General features: G+C 47.0%; 1 protein-coding gene across 3 annotated transcripts in view; it reads right to left on the reverse strand.

Moving 5' to 3' along the window:
• Positions 1-16,522, reverse strand: part of dop1b (DOP1 leucine zipper like protein B) — a 111,636-nt gene that overhangs the window by 57,598 nt on the left and 37,516 nt on the right. For all 3 annotated transcript variants that reach the window (XM_078409690.1, XM_078409688.1, XM_078409691.1), the window contains exons 5-12: positions 16,103-16,292; positions 14,533-14,631; positions 12,215-12,338; positions 11,175-11,278; positions 8,496-8,610; positions 7,880-7,994; positions 5,128-5,247; positions 2,444-2,552 (exon numbers count right to left, since the gene is read on the reverse strand). In XM_078409690.1, the coding sequence (XP_078265816.1) occupies positions 2,444-2,552; positions 5,128-5,247; positions 7,880-7,994; positions 8,496-8,610; positions 11,175-11,278; positions 12,215-12,338; positions 14,533-14,631; positions 16,103-16,292 (976 nt within the window). The remainder of the gene's footprint in view (positions 1-2,443; positions 2,553-5,127; positions 5,248-7,879; positions 7,995-8,495; positions 8,611-11,174; positions 11,279-12,214; positions 12,339-14,532; positions 14,632-16,102; positions 16,293-16,522) is intronic.

Consider the following 16,522-nt stretch of genomic DNA (forward strand, 5'->3'; position numbering starts at 1 on the left):
AGAAGGGTCCCGACCCGAAACATTGCCTGTCCCATTCCCTTCTTTGTAGGGAATGCAGGCAGATGGGACTAATGTAGATGGGGCATGTTGGTCAGCTTGGGCAAGTTGGGCTGAAGGGCCTGTTTCCACACTTTATGACTCTTTGACTGTCCATGACTCCACAGAGCATGTGCTGGCTTTACGGAGTTTGTGCTCCCACACTTGGTGAGTTACTCCCACAGTTAGTGTCTTTTTTCTTTTGTAAGCCAGCGGCACGGTAGCGCAGCGGTAGAGTTGCTGCTTTACAGCGAATGCAGCGCCGGAGACTCAGGTTCGATCCTGACTACGGGTGCTGTACTGTAAGGAGTTTGTACGTTCTCCCCGTGGCCTGCGTGGGTTTTCTCCGAGATCTTCGGTTTCCTCCCACACTCCAAAGACGTACAGGTATGTAGGTTAATTGGCTGGGTAAATGTAAAAATTGTCCCTAGTGGGTGTAGGATAGTGTTAGTGTACGGGGATCGCTGGGCGGCACGGACTTGGTGGGCCGAAAAGGCCTGTTTCCGGCTGTATGTATATGATATGATATGATATCTGCAGTTCCTTGCGTCTCCGTTCTGAATGAGCACTCCCTGCCCTGGATAGATACACCACTGTCACATCCAGATGGAAATGCATTGAATGTGAGCTCTCAGCACTGGAGAATTCATGCGCGGAGCCACTGAAATAAACCTCGGCAATTGCTCAATTCTCAGCTCTGACCCGTGATTCTGGAATGCTACTTTCTTGATTGTGAGTAATTTATAAGAAAAGAATCCTCCAGGCGCCACCCAGTGTCCACAATCAGCATTACAACAACATTTAACAACTTGGACAGCACGGTGGTGCAGCAGTAGTTGCTGCCCTTCAGCGCCGGAGACCCCGGTTCGATCCCCACTACGGATGCTGTCTGTACGGAGTTTGTACGTTCTCCCCGTGACCGCATGAGTATTTTCCAAGATTTTAATTTTTTTTATTTTTTAGAGATACAGCGCGGAAACAGGCCCTTCGGCCCACCGGGTCCACGCCGCCCAGCGATCCCCGCACATTAACACTATCCTACACACACTCGGGACAATTTTTAAAAACATTTACCCAGTCAATTAACCTACAAACCTGTACGTCTTTGGAGTGTGGGAGGAAACCAGAGATCTCGGAGAAAACCCACGCAGGTCACGGGGAGAACGTACAACCTCCGTATAGACGGCGCCCGTGGTCAGGATCGAACCCGAGTCTCCGGCGCTGCACTCGCTGTAAGGCAGTAACTCTACCGCTGCGCCACCGTGACGTTCTGCGGTTTCCTCCCATACTCCAAAGACGGACAGGAATGTAGGTTAATTGGCTTAGTACAAATGCAAATTGTCCCTAGTGTGTGTAGGGTAATGTGTTAATGTGCGGGGATTGCTGGTCGGTGCGGACTCTGTGGGCCAAAGGGCCTGTTTCCGCGCTGTGTCTCGAAACTAAAAGAAAACTAAAGGTAACTCAATGTCATAACAGCTAATATTTCCGCCACATTCAACGTGATCCCATCACCAGTCACATCTTCCCGTCCCCACCCCATTCTATTTCACACACAGACCACTATCTCCACAATTTCTTGGCCCGCTCGTCACTTCCCACGCAACCCTAATGAATGGCGCCAAAGTGTGGAGGTGGGTGCAAGAATTTCACTGTGCAGTGCACATACATGACAATAACGAACCATTCAACCCTCCCATGCCACTTTCCCCTGCAACTGCAGGAGATGCAACACCTGTCCCTACACCTCCTCCCTCCCTCACGAGAATACCCACGCGGTCACAGGGTCGAATGTACAAACTCCTTACAGTACATCACCCGAGGTCAGGATCGAACCCGGGACTCTGGCGCAGTAAGGCAGCAACTCTACCGCTGCGCCACCGTGTCTTGGTGTTATAGCTTAGGGCCTCTGCCCTGTTCAAACTGCCTTCATTGCAACATTTCAAATCCAGTTACATTGGAACTTCATGGGACAATGGTTAATGTAAGTGAATTGTGTAAGGAGGAACGGCAGACGCTGGTTTACCCCGAAGATATTGTTTCCAGCGTACTATGTTTACATACTCTGCTGTGCTGCTGCAAGTAAGAATTTCATTGTTCTATCTGGAACATGGTAAATCGAATTTCACTGTACACGTGACAATAAACTGACCTTGAAACCTTGACCTTGAAAACTTGAACCATATGACAATAAAACGCTCTTGACTCTTGATAGAAACAAAATGCTGGAGCAACTCAGCGGGTTAAATTAATCTCTTGTTTCGTGATCAAAGGAAGCTCGAAACAGCCCAAACGGCATTAAACACCAGAACAAACGACAAATAACAGGGGGAAGAAAATCGAATTATCTGGGAACAGGGAGCCATTCGAGTCTTTTTGCGTGTTAAAAGATTGATCAATGCCGACATACCAGTGGAATGACTTCTAACAGGAACACCAGCAAAGTGCAGAGCTCTTCAACAGTGGGAGGGTGGGTGCAATTTTCTTCTTCCAACTGGCTCACCAGTGGAGATCTGTTCCTGCAAGTCACAAAACATCCTCCTTCACTAAATGGACATTTCCCCCCCCCCCCCCTACATCAAAAATCTTCTAACCCCCCTCTCTAACTCCAGGTCCCTCAGGTCGGCCGACTTGGGGCAACTCACTATCCCGCGGTCTAGGCTTAAGCTCAGGGGTGACCGCGCTTTTGCGGTTGCAGCTCCTAGACTGTGGAACAGCATCCCTCTCCCCATCAGAACTGCCCCCTCCATCGACTCCTTTAAGTCCAGGCTCAAAACCTATTTCTACTCCCTAGCGTTTCAGGCTCATTGAGGAGGCGCTGTGAACTGTTTGCGTGCTACTGTATGTTTCATTTTTTTTCCTTAGTACCTAATCAGATGTACAGCACTTTGGTCAACGTGGGTTGTTTTTAAATGTGCTATACAAATAAAATTGACTTGACTTGACTTGACTCATCGCACAATTTCATCAGAGGCACACATGATTCCATGAAGCTTAAAAAAAAAAGTTGCGCATTAAATGTTTTCTTCACAAACCCTTAAATTTAAGGAATGGCATGAAAGGACAATGAAATGTGAATCAAAAACTGAAAAACAAATTGGGAAGATGTTTTGCAGCCCCCCCCCCCCTCTGTTCTGTCCGCAGGATTGGCCCCCCAGGTCCCAGTCACCCCCAGTCAACTTCCCTGTCCCACTCCATCCAAAGAATTGGCCGCCAGAGTACGAGATAAAACCCCCTTCATTTCTTCAGTCAGAGGGTGGTGAATCTGTGGGATTCAATAGACAATAGGTGCAGGAGGAGGCCATTCGGCCCTTTGAGCCAGCACCGCCATTCAATGTGATCATGGCTGATCATTCTCAATCAGTACCCCGTTCCTGCCTTCTCCCCATACCCCCTGACTCCGCTATCCTTAAGAGCTCTATCCAGCTCTCTCTTGAATGCATTCAGAGAATTCGCCTCCACCGCCTTCTGAGGCAGAGAATTCCACAGATTCTCAACTCTCTGACTGAAAAAGTTTTTCCTCATCTCAGTTCTAAATGGCCTACCTCTTATTCTTAAACTGTGGCCCCTTGTTCTGGACTCCCCCCAACATTGGGAACATGTTTCCTGCCTCTAACGTGTCCAACCTTTTAATAATCTTATACGTTTCGATAAGATCTCCTCTCATCCTTCTAAATTCCAGTGTATACAAGCCAAGTCGCTCCAGTCTTTCAACACATGACAGTTCGCTGCCACAAACGGCTATTGAGGCCGTCCACCGTCTCTCACGTCTGCACCGATGCCGCGAGGAACAGCTCCTCACCTTCCGTCTAGATTTCCCCTCCATTTCATTCCTCATGGCTCTACCTTGATCTTTTAAGGTTTCATAAATTCATTGGTCACAGGAGCAGAATTTAACTATTCGGCCCATCGAGTCCACTCTGCCATTCACCCATGGCTGATCCATCTTTTCCTCTCATCCCCATTGTCCTGACTTCTCCTTATAAACCGCTGACACCCTTACACATCAAGAACCTGTCAATCTGCAGCTTAAAAACAAAATCCATTGACTTGGCCTCCATAGTCTTCTGTGGCAAAGAATCCCACAGATTCACCACCCTCCGACTACAGAAATTCCTCCTCATCTCCTTTCTAAAGGTACGTCCTTTTATTCTGAGGCTGTGGCCTCTGGTCCTTGACACTCCCACTAGTGGAAACATCCTCTCCACATCCACTCTAACCATGTTGTTCACTATTCGGTAATCTGGATTACTGGTAATTTGGTAATCACCATCTGGATTTCTCCTGCATCTCTACTCATGGCCCAACCTTGATCTTCTACGATTTCGTAACTTCGTAAGTCCAAGAAGTAGAATTAAGCCATTCGGCCTCTCATAGAAACATAGAAAATAGGTGCGGGAGGAGGCCATTCGGCCTTTTGAGCCAGCACCGCCATTCATTGTGATCATGGCTGATCATCTACAATCAGCAACCCGTGCCAGCCTTCTCCCCATATCCCTTGATCCTGCTAGCCCCCAGAGCTCTATCTAACTCTCTTTTAAATTCATCCAGTGAATTGGCCTCCACTGCCTTCTGTGGCAGAGAATTCCACAAATTCACAACTCTCTGGGTGAAAAAGGTTCTTCTCACCTCAGTTTAAAATGTAGACTCAGGTTTCACCTCGAGTCCACTCCGCCATTCAATCATGGCTGATCTATCTCTCCCTCCCAACCCAATTCTCCTGCCTTCTCCCCATAACCCCTGACACCCTTACTAATCAAGAACCTGTCAATCTCTGCCTTAGAAATACCCAGTGACTTGGTCACCAAACAGCTGTCTGTGGCAACGAATACCAACGATTCATCACCCTCTGAGTAAAGAAATTCAGGGGGGGGGGTTTTCTTTCAGACTCTAATTGCCAATTATTTTTTAAGCAAGTTATTACCATCTTGATAACTCCGACCTGCACCCTACCACCGACATTTGCAACATCGTCTCCATGTCTCCTGCAATTGCCTTGCTTTATCCCTGCTGCACTTACTGCGAACAGATGGCAGCACACAGTAAAAGCCACACGTCCCATTGACGCGGAGAAGGTACCCAACCCAACTTTACCTGATGCAGTCCTCAAAAAGGCGAGTGACATAATCCCACAGGTAGTCCGTGCTCAGCGAGCTGATCAGGACGTTCACCGTCTTTATCACTTCCGACACATTCTTATTCTCTTTCATTTTGCTGGTGGGGGAAGATAAAAGATTTTCATTCACTTTGAAAAATCAAGCACCAAAGCTTTTGAAAACTCACCAGGTTCTTGGAAAATAACCACGGATGCTGGTACAAATCGAAGGTATCACAAAAAGCTGGAGTAACTCAGCGGGTCAGGCAGCATCACAGGAGAGAAGGAATGGGTGACGTTTCGGGTCGAGACCCTTCTTCAGACTGATGTCAGGGGGGGCGGGACAAAGGAAGGATATAGGTGGAGGCAGAAAGATAGAGGGTGAAGATTTTAAGGTGGAGATTGACAGATTCTTGATTAGTAAGGGTGTCAGGGGTTATGGGGAGAAGGCAAGAGAATGGGGTTGAGAGGGAGAGATCGATCAGCCATGATTGAATGGCGGAGTGGACTTGATGGCCTAATTCTGCCCCGAGAACTTATGAACTACAAAACACCAACTAAACTTGATCTGCAGCAACTAAAAGACACTTGGGCAGGTACATGGATAGGGAAAGGTTTAGAGTGATATGACCCGAACGCAGGGCAGCTGGGACTAGCTTTGAGGGGACATCTTTTAGTTTAGTTTAGAGATATAGCACGGAAACAGGCCCTTCGGCCCACCAGGGCCGCGTCGACCAGCGATCCCCGCACATTAACACTATCCTACACACACTAGGGACAATTTTTACATTTACCTGGCCAATCAACCTACATACCTGAACGTCTTTGGAATGTGGGAGGGCTCGAAGGGCTGAATGGCCTACTCCTGCACCTATTGTCTATTGACTGTTGACTGTCGTATGTTGAAAGACTGGAGCGGCTAGGCTTGTATACACTGGAATTTAGAATCTTCCCTGTCCCGCCTGCAACTGGTCCAAAACGCCGCAGCGAGACTCCTGACGGGTACCCGTAAAAGGGACCACATCACCCCGATTCTGGCCTCTCTCCACTGGCTCCCTGTACGGTACAGAATCAACTTCAAGCTCCTCCTATTCACGTATAAAGCCCTAAATGGACACTCCCCTCCCTACATCAAAAATCTTCTAACCCCCCTCTCTAACTCCAGGTCCCTCAGATTGGCCGACTTGGGGCTATTCACTATCCCGCGGTCTAGGCTTAAGCTCAGGGGTGACCGCGCTTTTGCTGTTGCAGCTCCTAGACTGTGGAACAGCATCCCTCTCCCCATCAGAACTGCCCCCTCCATCGACTCCTTTAAGTCCAGGCTCAAAACCTATTTCTACTCCCTAGCGTTTGAGGCTCATTGAGGAGGCGCTGTGAACTGTCTGCGTGGTACTGTATGTTTTCATTTTTTTTCTATTGGAACCTAATCAGATGTACAGCACTTTGGTCAACGTGGGTTGTTTTTAAATGTGCTATACAAATAAAATTGACTTGACTTGACCCTATCGAAACGTATAAGATTATTAAGGGTTTGGACACGTTAGAGGTAGGAAACATGTTCCCAATGTTGGGGGAGTCCAGAACAAGGGGCCACAGTTTAAGAATAAGGGGTAGGCCGTTTAGAACTGAGATGAGGAAAATCTTTTTCAGTCAGAGAGTTGTAAATCTGTGGAATTCACTGCCTCAGAAGACAGTGGAGGCCAATTCTCTGAATGCATTCAAGAGAGAGCTAGATAGAGCTCTTAAGGAGAGCGGAGTCAGGGGGTATGGGGAGAGGGCAGGAACGGGGTACTGATTGAGAATGATCAGCCATGATCACATTGAATGGTGGTGCTGGCTCGAAGGGCCGAATGGCCTACTCCTGCACCTATTGTCTATTGTCTATTGTCTAAACCGAAGATCTCGGAGAAAACCCACGCAGGTCACGGGGAGAACGTACAAACTCCGTACAGACAGCACCCGTAGTCGGGATCGAACCCAGGTCTCTGACGCTACATTTGCTGCAAGGCAGCAACTCTACCGCTGCGCCACCGTGCCGCCCTTGAACCATCTTGGTCGGCATGGAGGGGTTGGGCTGAAGGGCCCGTTTCCGGCATGTTCTGCATGACTATGACCATGAACTATCTTTAGTTGCACTAAGGACTCTGGGTATTTTTGTGCAAGTTTTGGGATTATGAATTTATTGATTTTCTTTGTTTCTTATATGTTTTGTTTACTGTACGTTATCTATGATTGTGTTTGCAGGCCTGTTATGTTGCTGCAAGTAAGAATTTCAATGTATTGTTGGCACGTATGACAATTAAACACACCTGACTCTTGAGAACTCGCCATGGAGCGTGGAAACAGGCCCTTCGGCCCAACTTGCCCACACCTGCCAACATGTCCCAGCTGCACTAGTCCCACCTGCCCATGTTTTGCCCATATCCCTCCAAACCTGTCCTATCCGGTCCCTGTCTAACTGTTTCTTAAACGTCACGATAGTACCTGCCTCAAATACCTCCTCTGGCAGCTTTTTCCAAACACTCGCTACCCCTTGTGTGGAAAAAGTTACCCCTCAGATTCCAATTAAATCTTTTCCCCTTCACCTCTGGTCCTCTAAACTAAACTGGAAAGAATTTAGGATCAACCAGAACGTTAAAAAGAAATGGCAAACAACAGCAAGATGCTGATTTAAGCAGTGAGATTGGAAAATAAAATCAGTGAGATACCAGGAGCAGGGCCACTTAAAGCAGAGGTATCATCCTTAAGTACCTTAAGATCAGACTCTCGTTCTGGCTTGACTGGACATCCAGATCCAGCAACTGTTTGCAGATGGAGTAAAAAGCTCTGATCACTTCCAGCAGCAAGTCCCCGATCACCTGTGGGCCTGACAAAGAGACAAGCAATTAACGGTGGCGGGCAATGGCGTGTTCTAGTTGCCTCTCAACAGGTTAACGAGCAGCACACTCCAATAGTGGTCAACGCCCCACTCCCCCCCCCCCCAATATCGTACACCTAATGCGCCAAGAAGCCTCACCACTAACCCACAAATGGAATCTTCCCTTTCACCAACATTGCCCAATCCATACCATGCCTCCTCAATAACAACTTGCATCCTCTGCACTATGGTCCAATTTTCTGCCAGGTTATTATTAACGTTTTTAAGTCTAAAACTCAAACTACTTTAAAAGCAACAACTTACATCCCGCAGTGTCTGTGACCATATTTTTAAAATCATCTTCTCAAGTGAACAACTCAACTTCATTCTGGGTACTATTGGTCTCTCTCTTCCTTCACTATCAGCTGGGTCTTTCCACGTTCCTAGCCTCCCCTCTCTCTTTTAAACAAAAACGTAAAATAGAACAAAATGAATCATTTCCTGGTTTACCCAAATCCGGTTTGTCAAGCAGACTGATAAGAATCCGGAAGGGCTTCAGATGCACCTGAGGTCCATGATCCTGATCAACTTCAGGGTTAACTTGTTGCAAAGATTTTGTCAATGCCTGCAGTTCAAAGCAAAGTGGTCACAATGAGCACTTAACACACTCAAGTACAGTTGGAGGATCAGTCATTATATTGGGATTTAACTCGAGTTAGAGTCATACAGCACAGAAACGTACTTTGGCCCAACTTGCCCATGCAGACCAAGGTGCCCCATCTACACTAGTCCCACCTGCCCAAATTTGACCCATATCCCTCTAAATCTTTCCAATCCATGTACCTGTCCAAATGTCTTTTAAATGTTATTACAGTACCTGCTCAACTAAAGACAGACACAAAAAGGTGGAGTAACTCAGCGGGTCAGGCAGCATCTCTGGAGAGAAGGAATCGGGGCGATACCCTTCTTCAGACTGGTTAGGGATAAGGGAAATGAGAGATATAGACGATGATGTAGAAAGATAAAGAACAACGAATGAAAGATATGCAAAGAAGTAACGATGATAAAGGAAACAGGCCATTGTTGGCCGTTTGTTGGGTGAAAACGAGAAGCTGGTGCGACTTGGGTGGGGGAGGGATAGCGAGAGAGGGGGAATGCTGGGGTTACTTGAAGTTAGAGAAATCAACATTCAACATTCATCCTTATCCCTAACCAGTCTGAAGAAGGGTGTTGACCCGAAACGTCACCCATTCCTTCTCTCCAGAGATGCTGCCTGTCCCACTGAATTACTCCAGCTTTTTGTGTCTACTGTTTAAACCAGTATTGCAGTTCCTTCCCACACTTATTTCAACTACCTCCTTTGGCAGCTTGTTCCGTATACCTACCACCCTCTGTGTGAAAAGGTTGTCCCTCAGGTTCCTATTAAATCTTTCCCCTCTTGCAGTCCAATGGTTTGAACATTGAATGCTCCAATTTTATGTAATGACATTGCTCTTCAGGTTCCTATTAAATTGTTCTGCGCCTTAAATGCAGGACAAATCTTTCTCTTTGCTAAAGATAAGATCTAATTACTTCCTACTTTCAATTATTTTTCGTACTTTATTCAGTGCTGCAGATACATTTGGTGAAGAATAAATTAATTGACAAAAGCAAAAGGCACAAAGTGCTGGAGTATAAGAAAATAACTGCAGATGCTGGTACAAATCGAAGGTATTTATTCACAAAATGCTGGAGTAACTCAGCAGGTCAGGCAGCATCTGCGGAGAGAAGGAATGGGCGACGTTTCGGGTCGAGACCCATCTTCAGACTGAGTAAGTGCTGGAGTAAGTGAGTAGGAAGGAACTAAGATGCTGGTTTACACCGAAGATAGACATAAGAAGCTGGAGTAACTCAACGGGTCAGGCAGCGTCTCTGGAGAAAAGGAATAGGTGACGTTTTGGGTCGAGACACTTCTTCAAACAGCTCGTGTAGGAAAGAACTGCAGATGCTGGTTTAAATCGAAGGTAGTAGACAAAATGCTGGAGCAACTCAGCAGGTCAGGCACTATCTGTCGAGAACACAGATAGACTATGTTTCAACTCATGACCCTTCCTCAGGTCAATTGCAGTGGGGGGAGGGGGGGGGTGGGGAAGAGAAAGCTGAAAGATAGGCAGGACAAAGATAGACAAGAGATAGGTGGATGTGTAGAAAGGAACTACAGATGCTGGCATATACCAAAGCTAGACACAAAGTGCTGGAGTAACTCAGCTGGTCAGGCAGCATCTCTGGAGAAAATAGGTGGGCGATGTTTCGGGTCTTCTTCTGAGAAAGGTGGAGACAGGTAGATTGGAGAGAGGGTAGATTGACAAAAGCATAGACAATAGCCAAAGATGAAAAGGAGGCAATAGCTGTGAGATAAGAAGAGGCATGAATCGTGAGGCCTGGGGTATGGAGGGGGAAATGGGTACACATGCAGATGGGGTACAGAGAAGAGTGGAGGGAAACAAAAGGTGGGGGGACAGGCGATTGTTGGTTAGTTACCTAAAATTGGAGATCTCAATGTTCATACCGTTGGGTTGTAAGATACCCAAGTGGAATACGAGGTGCCGTTCCTCTACTCTGGCAATGGAGGAGGCCCAGGACAGAAGTGTCAGTATGGGAATGGGAAGTAAAGATGATTAGCACGTAACATCAGTCCGAAGAAGGGTCTCGACCCGAAATGTCACCCATTCCATCTCTCCAGTAATACTGCCAGTCCTGCTGAGTTGCCCCAGCAGTTTGAGTCTACCTTCGATTTATACCAGCATCTGCTGTTCTTTCCTAGCACATAACTGTGTGGTTAACCAAATACTATTACAATTTGAACTATATCTGTGACATGGTCGAAGGTAGACACAAAATGCTGGAGTAACTCAGCGGGTCAGGTAGTATCTCAGGAGAGAACGAATGGGTGACGTTTCAGGTCGAGACCCTTCTTCAGACTGGTGTTATATGCTAACCATCTTTAGTCCCCTTCCCATTCCCATACTGACGCTTCTGCCAGTATGACAGTCTGAAGAAGGGTCTCGACCCGAATGCTGCCTGACCCGCTGAGTTACTCCAGCATTTTTCGATTTAAACCAGCATCTGCAGTTATTTTCCTACACATCTGTGACTTAGTCTGTCAGTGCTGCCAAATTGAGCTCTCACTACTGGAATAAATGTACTCACTCGAACCAACAAGTCCTTCGAATGCTCCTCAAAGAAAGTCTTGACTTCATCTTCAGAAGAGAAGTCGGTGTGCGCGGTCACCATGCCCCCTTTGATATCTGTACCTGAAACCATCAACATGGACCAATGTCGTCACGATCGCAGATGCATCGCACAAAAGCAAAACAAGCTCCATCCTGGTTTAATTGACTGGGTGGCAAAACATTACATATTGACAAAAAAATGGATCGGGATAAAAATTACTTCAATAATGAAGCAACAATTGAAAAAGAGACAAGCCTTAAAAACAAAAAGAATGAAAACTGCTGAAAGCCACTGGTTTCAGCTTTTGACTTGCACCTCCTCTCCTCAGCGCACGTTACAATAAAACTCCAATAATCCTTAATCCGATGATTCGGAATTCCTGCCCGTTCGGCATCTGGTTCACGGAGCGCTGATTCCCGACAAAGGTTCAACGGCACTTTATTTTCACATGTACCCAAGGACAGCAAAATTCTCTTTTTGCATACAGTCCAGTAACAATCCCACTATACATCCGGCACAAACATGCTGGCTCAGTTTGGACGTACAGCGCGGAAACAGGCCCCTTGGCCCACCGAGTCGGCGGCCAACTACGATTCCTAGCACTATCCTGTACACGAGGGACAAATCACAATTTGTACCGGAGCCAATTCGTTACATAGACCTGTACGAGCGCGGGAAGAAACCGAAGACCCCGGAAGAAAACCCACGCGGTCACAGGAAGAACGTGCAATCTCCGCACAGTCAGCACCCGTAGTCAGGATCGAACCCGGGTCTCGGGCGCTGTACGGAGGTGACTCTAACGCTGCATCACCAGACCGGCGCATCTTATTGGCTTTCTCTTGGGAGGTCAGGAGAGATGCGATGCAGGATATCCATCCCCAGACCAACCCGGATCATTACCAAGAGCAGATTCGGAAAATAGAGAAGGCCAGGAATTTGAAGATAGATAGATTTGTTTTCAAATGAAGGAAGCTTTTGTTTCGAAGAGCACAAAAATTATTTTTTTAAATATATACCCAACAGCCACGCATATAGTCGCCTGTTCAAGGACATGTCTCTTCTCAGGATGACATGAAGTGCAGCTGACAGAACCGTCACCATCTCTGCCCTGGTCATCTGGATAACAGAATTTGTTGGATCCTGAAGATAAAGAGGAAGAGAAATAGCCACTGGTTTTAAAGTAAAAACATGCACCATTTTGGCAAATGTCCAACTTTTTCATCCCCAAAAAAGCCTCTGACACTTTTACCAAATAAACATCTTTGAAAAATCATTTTCCAATCAACAGTTTATTTAACTACGTTATTCTAAACATAGTTGCACAGTGTATAAAGCAGGGTGTTGGTCATCTTTATTTCAAGGCAATCAGTCCCAACTTACAACTCCAAAATATACGTTACAGCCCAGCTACGAAGAAGGAACATCGAGTGCAACAAGAGTACTTGACATTTTCAATACTTTGCACAAAATTCTCATGTTCTGAATCATGATGCATCCTTTCACTTTAGATTTTAATGACACAGCGTGGAAGCAGGCTCCACAGCCCACCGAGCCCAGGCCAACCAACAATTACCTCGTACATTAGCACTCTGCTACACACGAGGAACAATTTACAATCTTGCAGCAGCCAATGAACCTGCAAACTTGTACGTCTTTGGAGCGTGGCAGGGAACCGGAGCACCCAGAGGAAATCCCACGTGGTCACAGCGGAGCACATGCAAACTCCACACGGACAGCACCTGTGGTCAGGATTGAACCCGGCTCCCTGGCGCCGTGAGGCAACAACTCTACCGCTGCGCCACCGTGCCACCCTTGCTTTCTACAAGTGCATCTATTTCAGAATGATTGGAGAGCTGTCCTGAGCTAGCATCTCCCTCATTTGGAGACCGTCTTTACCTTGCACTAAACCTTGTTCCCTTCATCCTGTATCTGTACACTGTGGACGGCTGGATTGTAATCATGTTTAGAAGGAATTTAGAAGGATGAGAGGGAATCTTATCGAAACATATAAGATTATTAAGGGGTTGGACACGTTAGAGGCAGGAAACATGTTCCCAATGTTGGGGGAGTCCAGAACAAGGGGCCACAGTTTAAGAATAAGGGGTAGGCCATTTAGAACTGAGATGAGGAAAAACTTTTTCAGTCAGAGAGTTGTGAATCTGTGGAATTCTCTGCCTCAGAAGGCAGTGGAGGCCAATTCTCTGAATGCATTCAAGAGAGAGCTGGATAGAGCTCTTAAGGATAGCGGAGTCAGGGGGTATGGGGAGAAGGCAGGAACGGGGTACTGATTGAGAATGATCAGCCATGATCACATTGAATGGCGGTGCTGGCTCAAAGGGCCGAATGGCCTATTCCTGCACCTATTGTCTATTGGCTATTGGGACAAATTACACAAATTACAATCTTACAGCCGCCAATTAACCTGCAAACTTGTACGTCTTTGGAGTGTGGCAGGAAACCGGAGCACCCAGAGGAATCCCACGTGGTCACAGGGAGCACATGCTAACTCCACACAGACAGCACCCGTGGTCAGGATTGAACCGGCTCACTGGCGCCGTAAGGCAACAACTCTACCGCTGCGCCACCGCGCCACCCTTGCTTTCTACAAATGCATCTACTTCAGAATGATTGGAGAGCTGTCCTGAGCTACCATCTCCCTCATTTGGAGACCCTCGGACTTTCTTTAAACCGTCTTTACCTTGCACTAAACTTTGTTCCCTTCATCCTGTATCTGTACACTGTGGACGGCTCGATTGTAATCATGTTCTGAAGGAATTTAGAAGGATGAGAGGGGATCTTATCGAAACGTATAAGATTATTAAAGGGTTGGACACGTTAGAGGCAGGAAACATGTCCCCAATGTTGGGGGAGTCCAGAACAAGGGGCCACAGTTTAAGAATAAGGGGTAGGCCATTTAGAACTGAGATGAGGAAAAACTTTTTCAGCCAGAGAGTTGTGAATCTGTGGAATTCTCTGCCTCAGAAGGCAGTGGAGGCCAATTCTATGAATGCATTCAAGAGAGAGCTAGACAGAGCTCTTAAGGATAGCGGAGTCAGGGGGTATGGGGAGAAGGCAGGAACGGGGTACTGATTGAGAATGATCAGCCATGATCACATTGAATGGCGGTGCGGGCTCGAAGGGCCGTATGGCCTCCTCCTGCACCTATTGTCTATTGTCTACGTGTAGTCTTTCCTGTGACTAGCTAGCACGGCAACAAACACCTTTTCACTGTACTTCAGTAAACGTGAGAATGAACCAAACCAGAATAAAACTGAGAAACAGGTGTTGGGATAAGGCCCGAGATTTAAAAAATATGGACATGTTAAACACTTACCAAGCTCGTGCAAAGTGGAAAAAAGTAAAATAAAATTTCTAATGTATTCCGTTGCACAAGGACATTGGAATCCTGCACAGAGGCACACAACCCTTTCATCTGGAAGACAAAGAAATAGAGCAATGAATTAAAGATAAAGCTATCAGATAGTCTTTCTCCACCTGGCAGCCATGTAGGCACAATTTGTCCTAGGACAACTCCAAGGAGATGGATAACAAGCTTCCAGTCTTCATAATCCAGCCTCCATATGCTTGCTACGTTGAATTTGACTGCCCGTCACTTTATAGTGACACAAGGAATCTTGAGCAAAACTCAAACTACTGAAGGAACTCAGTGGGTCAGGCAGCATCTTAGTTTAGTTTAGAGATACAGCGTGGAAACAGGCCCTTCGGCCTACCGAGTCCGCATCGACCAGCGATCCCCACCCATTAACATACCCTACACACACCAGGAACAACTTGACATTAATACCAAGCCAATTAACCTACAAACCTGCACATCTTTGGAGTGTGAGAGGAAACCGAAGATCTGGGAGAAAATCCACACAGGTCACGGGGAGAACTTACAAACTCCGTACAGACAGCACCCGTAGTCGGGATCGAACCCGGGCCTCTGGCGATGTAGGAAACGGACAAACACTGTTTTGGGTCAGGACTCTTCCTCGTCAGGTCGAAGGGTCCCGACCCAAAAGGTCACCCGACAATACCCTCCACAGGTGCTGCCTGACCCGCTGAGGTCGGCTGTGGGAGGCGTCCCCGAGGTTAAAGGTTAAAGGTCAAAGGTGACCGGGCGAGGAGAGGGACAACGGTTGGCAGGACGACCGGATGGAGGCGATGGGACCGTGGAATGCGCCATAAACCTGGCGACTCTTGCATATAGACTCACTGGGCCGTTCCTATGCATTACGTACGGTTATTTTCACCTGTACCGAGGAACAGAGAAAAGCCTTATGTTGCGGGCTCTGTATTGTCTTTCCGCTGACTGGATAGCACGCAACAAAAGCTTTTTACAGTACCTCGGTACACGTGACAATAATCTAAACTGTGACTGTACCCACGTGTGGCAATAATCTTACTGATCAGCAATTTAAAAATATATACCTTGGTACTCGTGATAGGGAACCATTGATTAGGGGGTTGGACAGGCTAGATGCAGGAAGATTGTTCCCGATGTTGGGGAAGTCCAGAACAAGGGGTCACAGTTTAAGGATAAGGGGGAAGTCTTTTAGGACCGAGATGAGAAAGTTTTTTTTCACACAGAGAGTGGTGAATCTGTGGAATTCTCTGCCACAGAGGGTAGTTGAGGCCAGTTCATTGGCTATATTTAAGAGGGAGTTAGATGTGGCCCTTGTGGCTAAAGGGGGCAGGGGGTATGGAGAGAAAGCAGGTACGGGATACTGAGTTGGATGATCAGCCATGATCATATTGAATGGCGGCGCAGGCTCGAAGGGCCGAATGGCCTACTCCTGCACCTATTTTCTATGTTTCTATTCTCCCTATTTTTAAGGACATAATCAAAATAGGAAGCGACAGAAGGGAGAGGTGTGGCTTGGTTGGAGTAATAGACTTACCGCGAGGCGAGGATCGGAGCCAAACACATACTTCTGCTCCTTTCTCGGCGTGGACTTGTTGATGTGGCTGACGATGAAGAGAGAGGCTGGGAGGCGGATGGAAGGGCTCACAATGACACTCCCCCACAGCGCTCCATAGAAGACCTCCTGCCCCACCACGAGAATTAGCTTCTGCAGCAGGACATCCGTTCTTCATCCAGCAAAGAGAGAGGGGGAGGAAAAAATATATATACACACACATATAAGATCATAAGTGATAGGAGCAGAATTAGGCCATTCGGCCCATCAAGTCTACTCCGCCATTCAATCATAGCTGATCTATCTCTCCTTCCTAATCCCATTCTCCTGCCTTCTCCCCATAACCTACGACACCCGTACTAATCAAGAATCTATCTATCTATCTCTGCCTTAAAAATATCC

The sequence above is a fragment of the Rhinoraja longicauda genome, chromosome 12 (assembly GCF_053455715.1).
Source record: "Rhinoraja longicauda isolate Sanriku21f chromosome 12, sRhiLon1.1, whole genome shotgun sequence".
In the NCBI taxonomy this organism is placed as follows: Eukaryota; Metazoa; Chordata; class Chondrichthyes; order Rajiformes; family Arhynchobatidae; genus Rhinoraja; species Rhinoraja longicauda.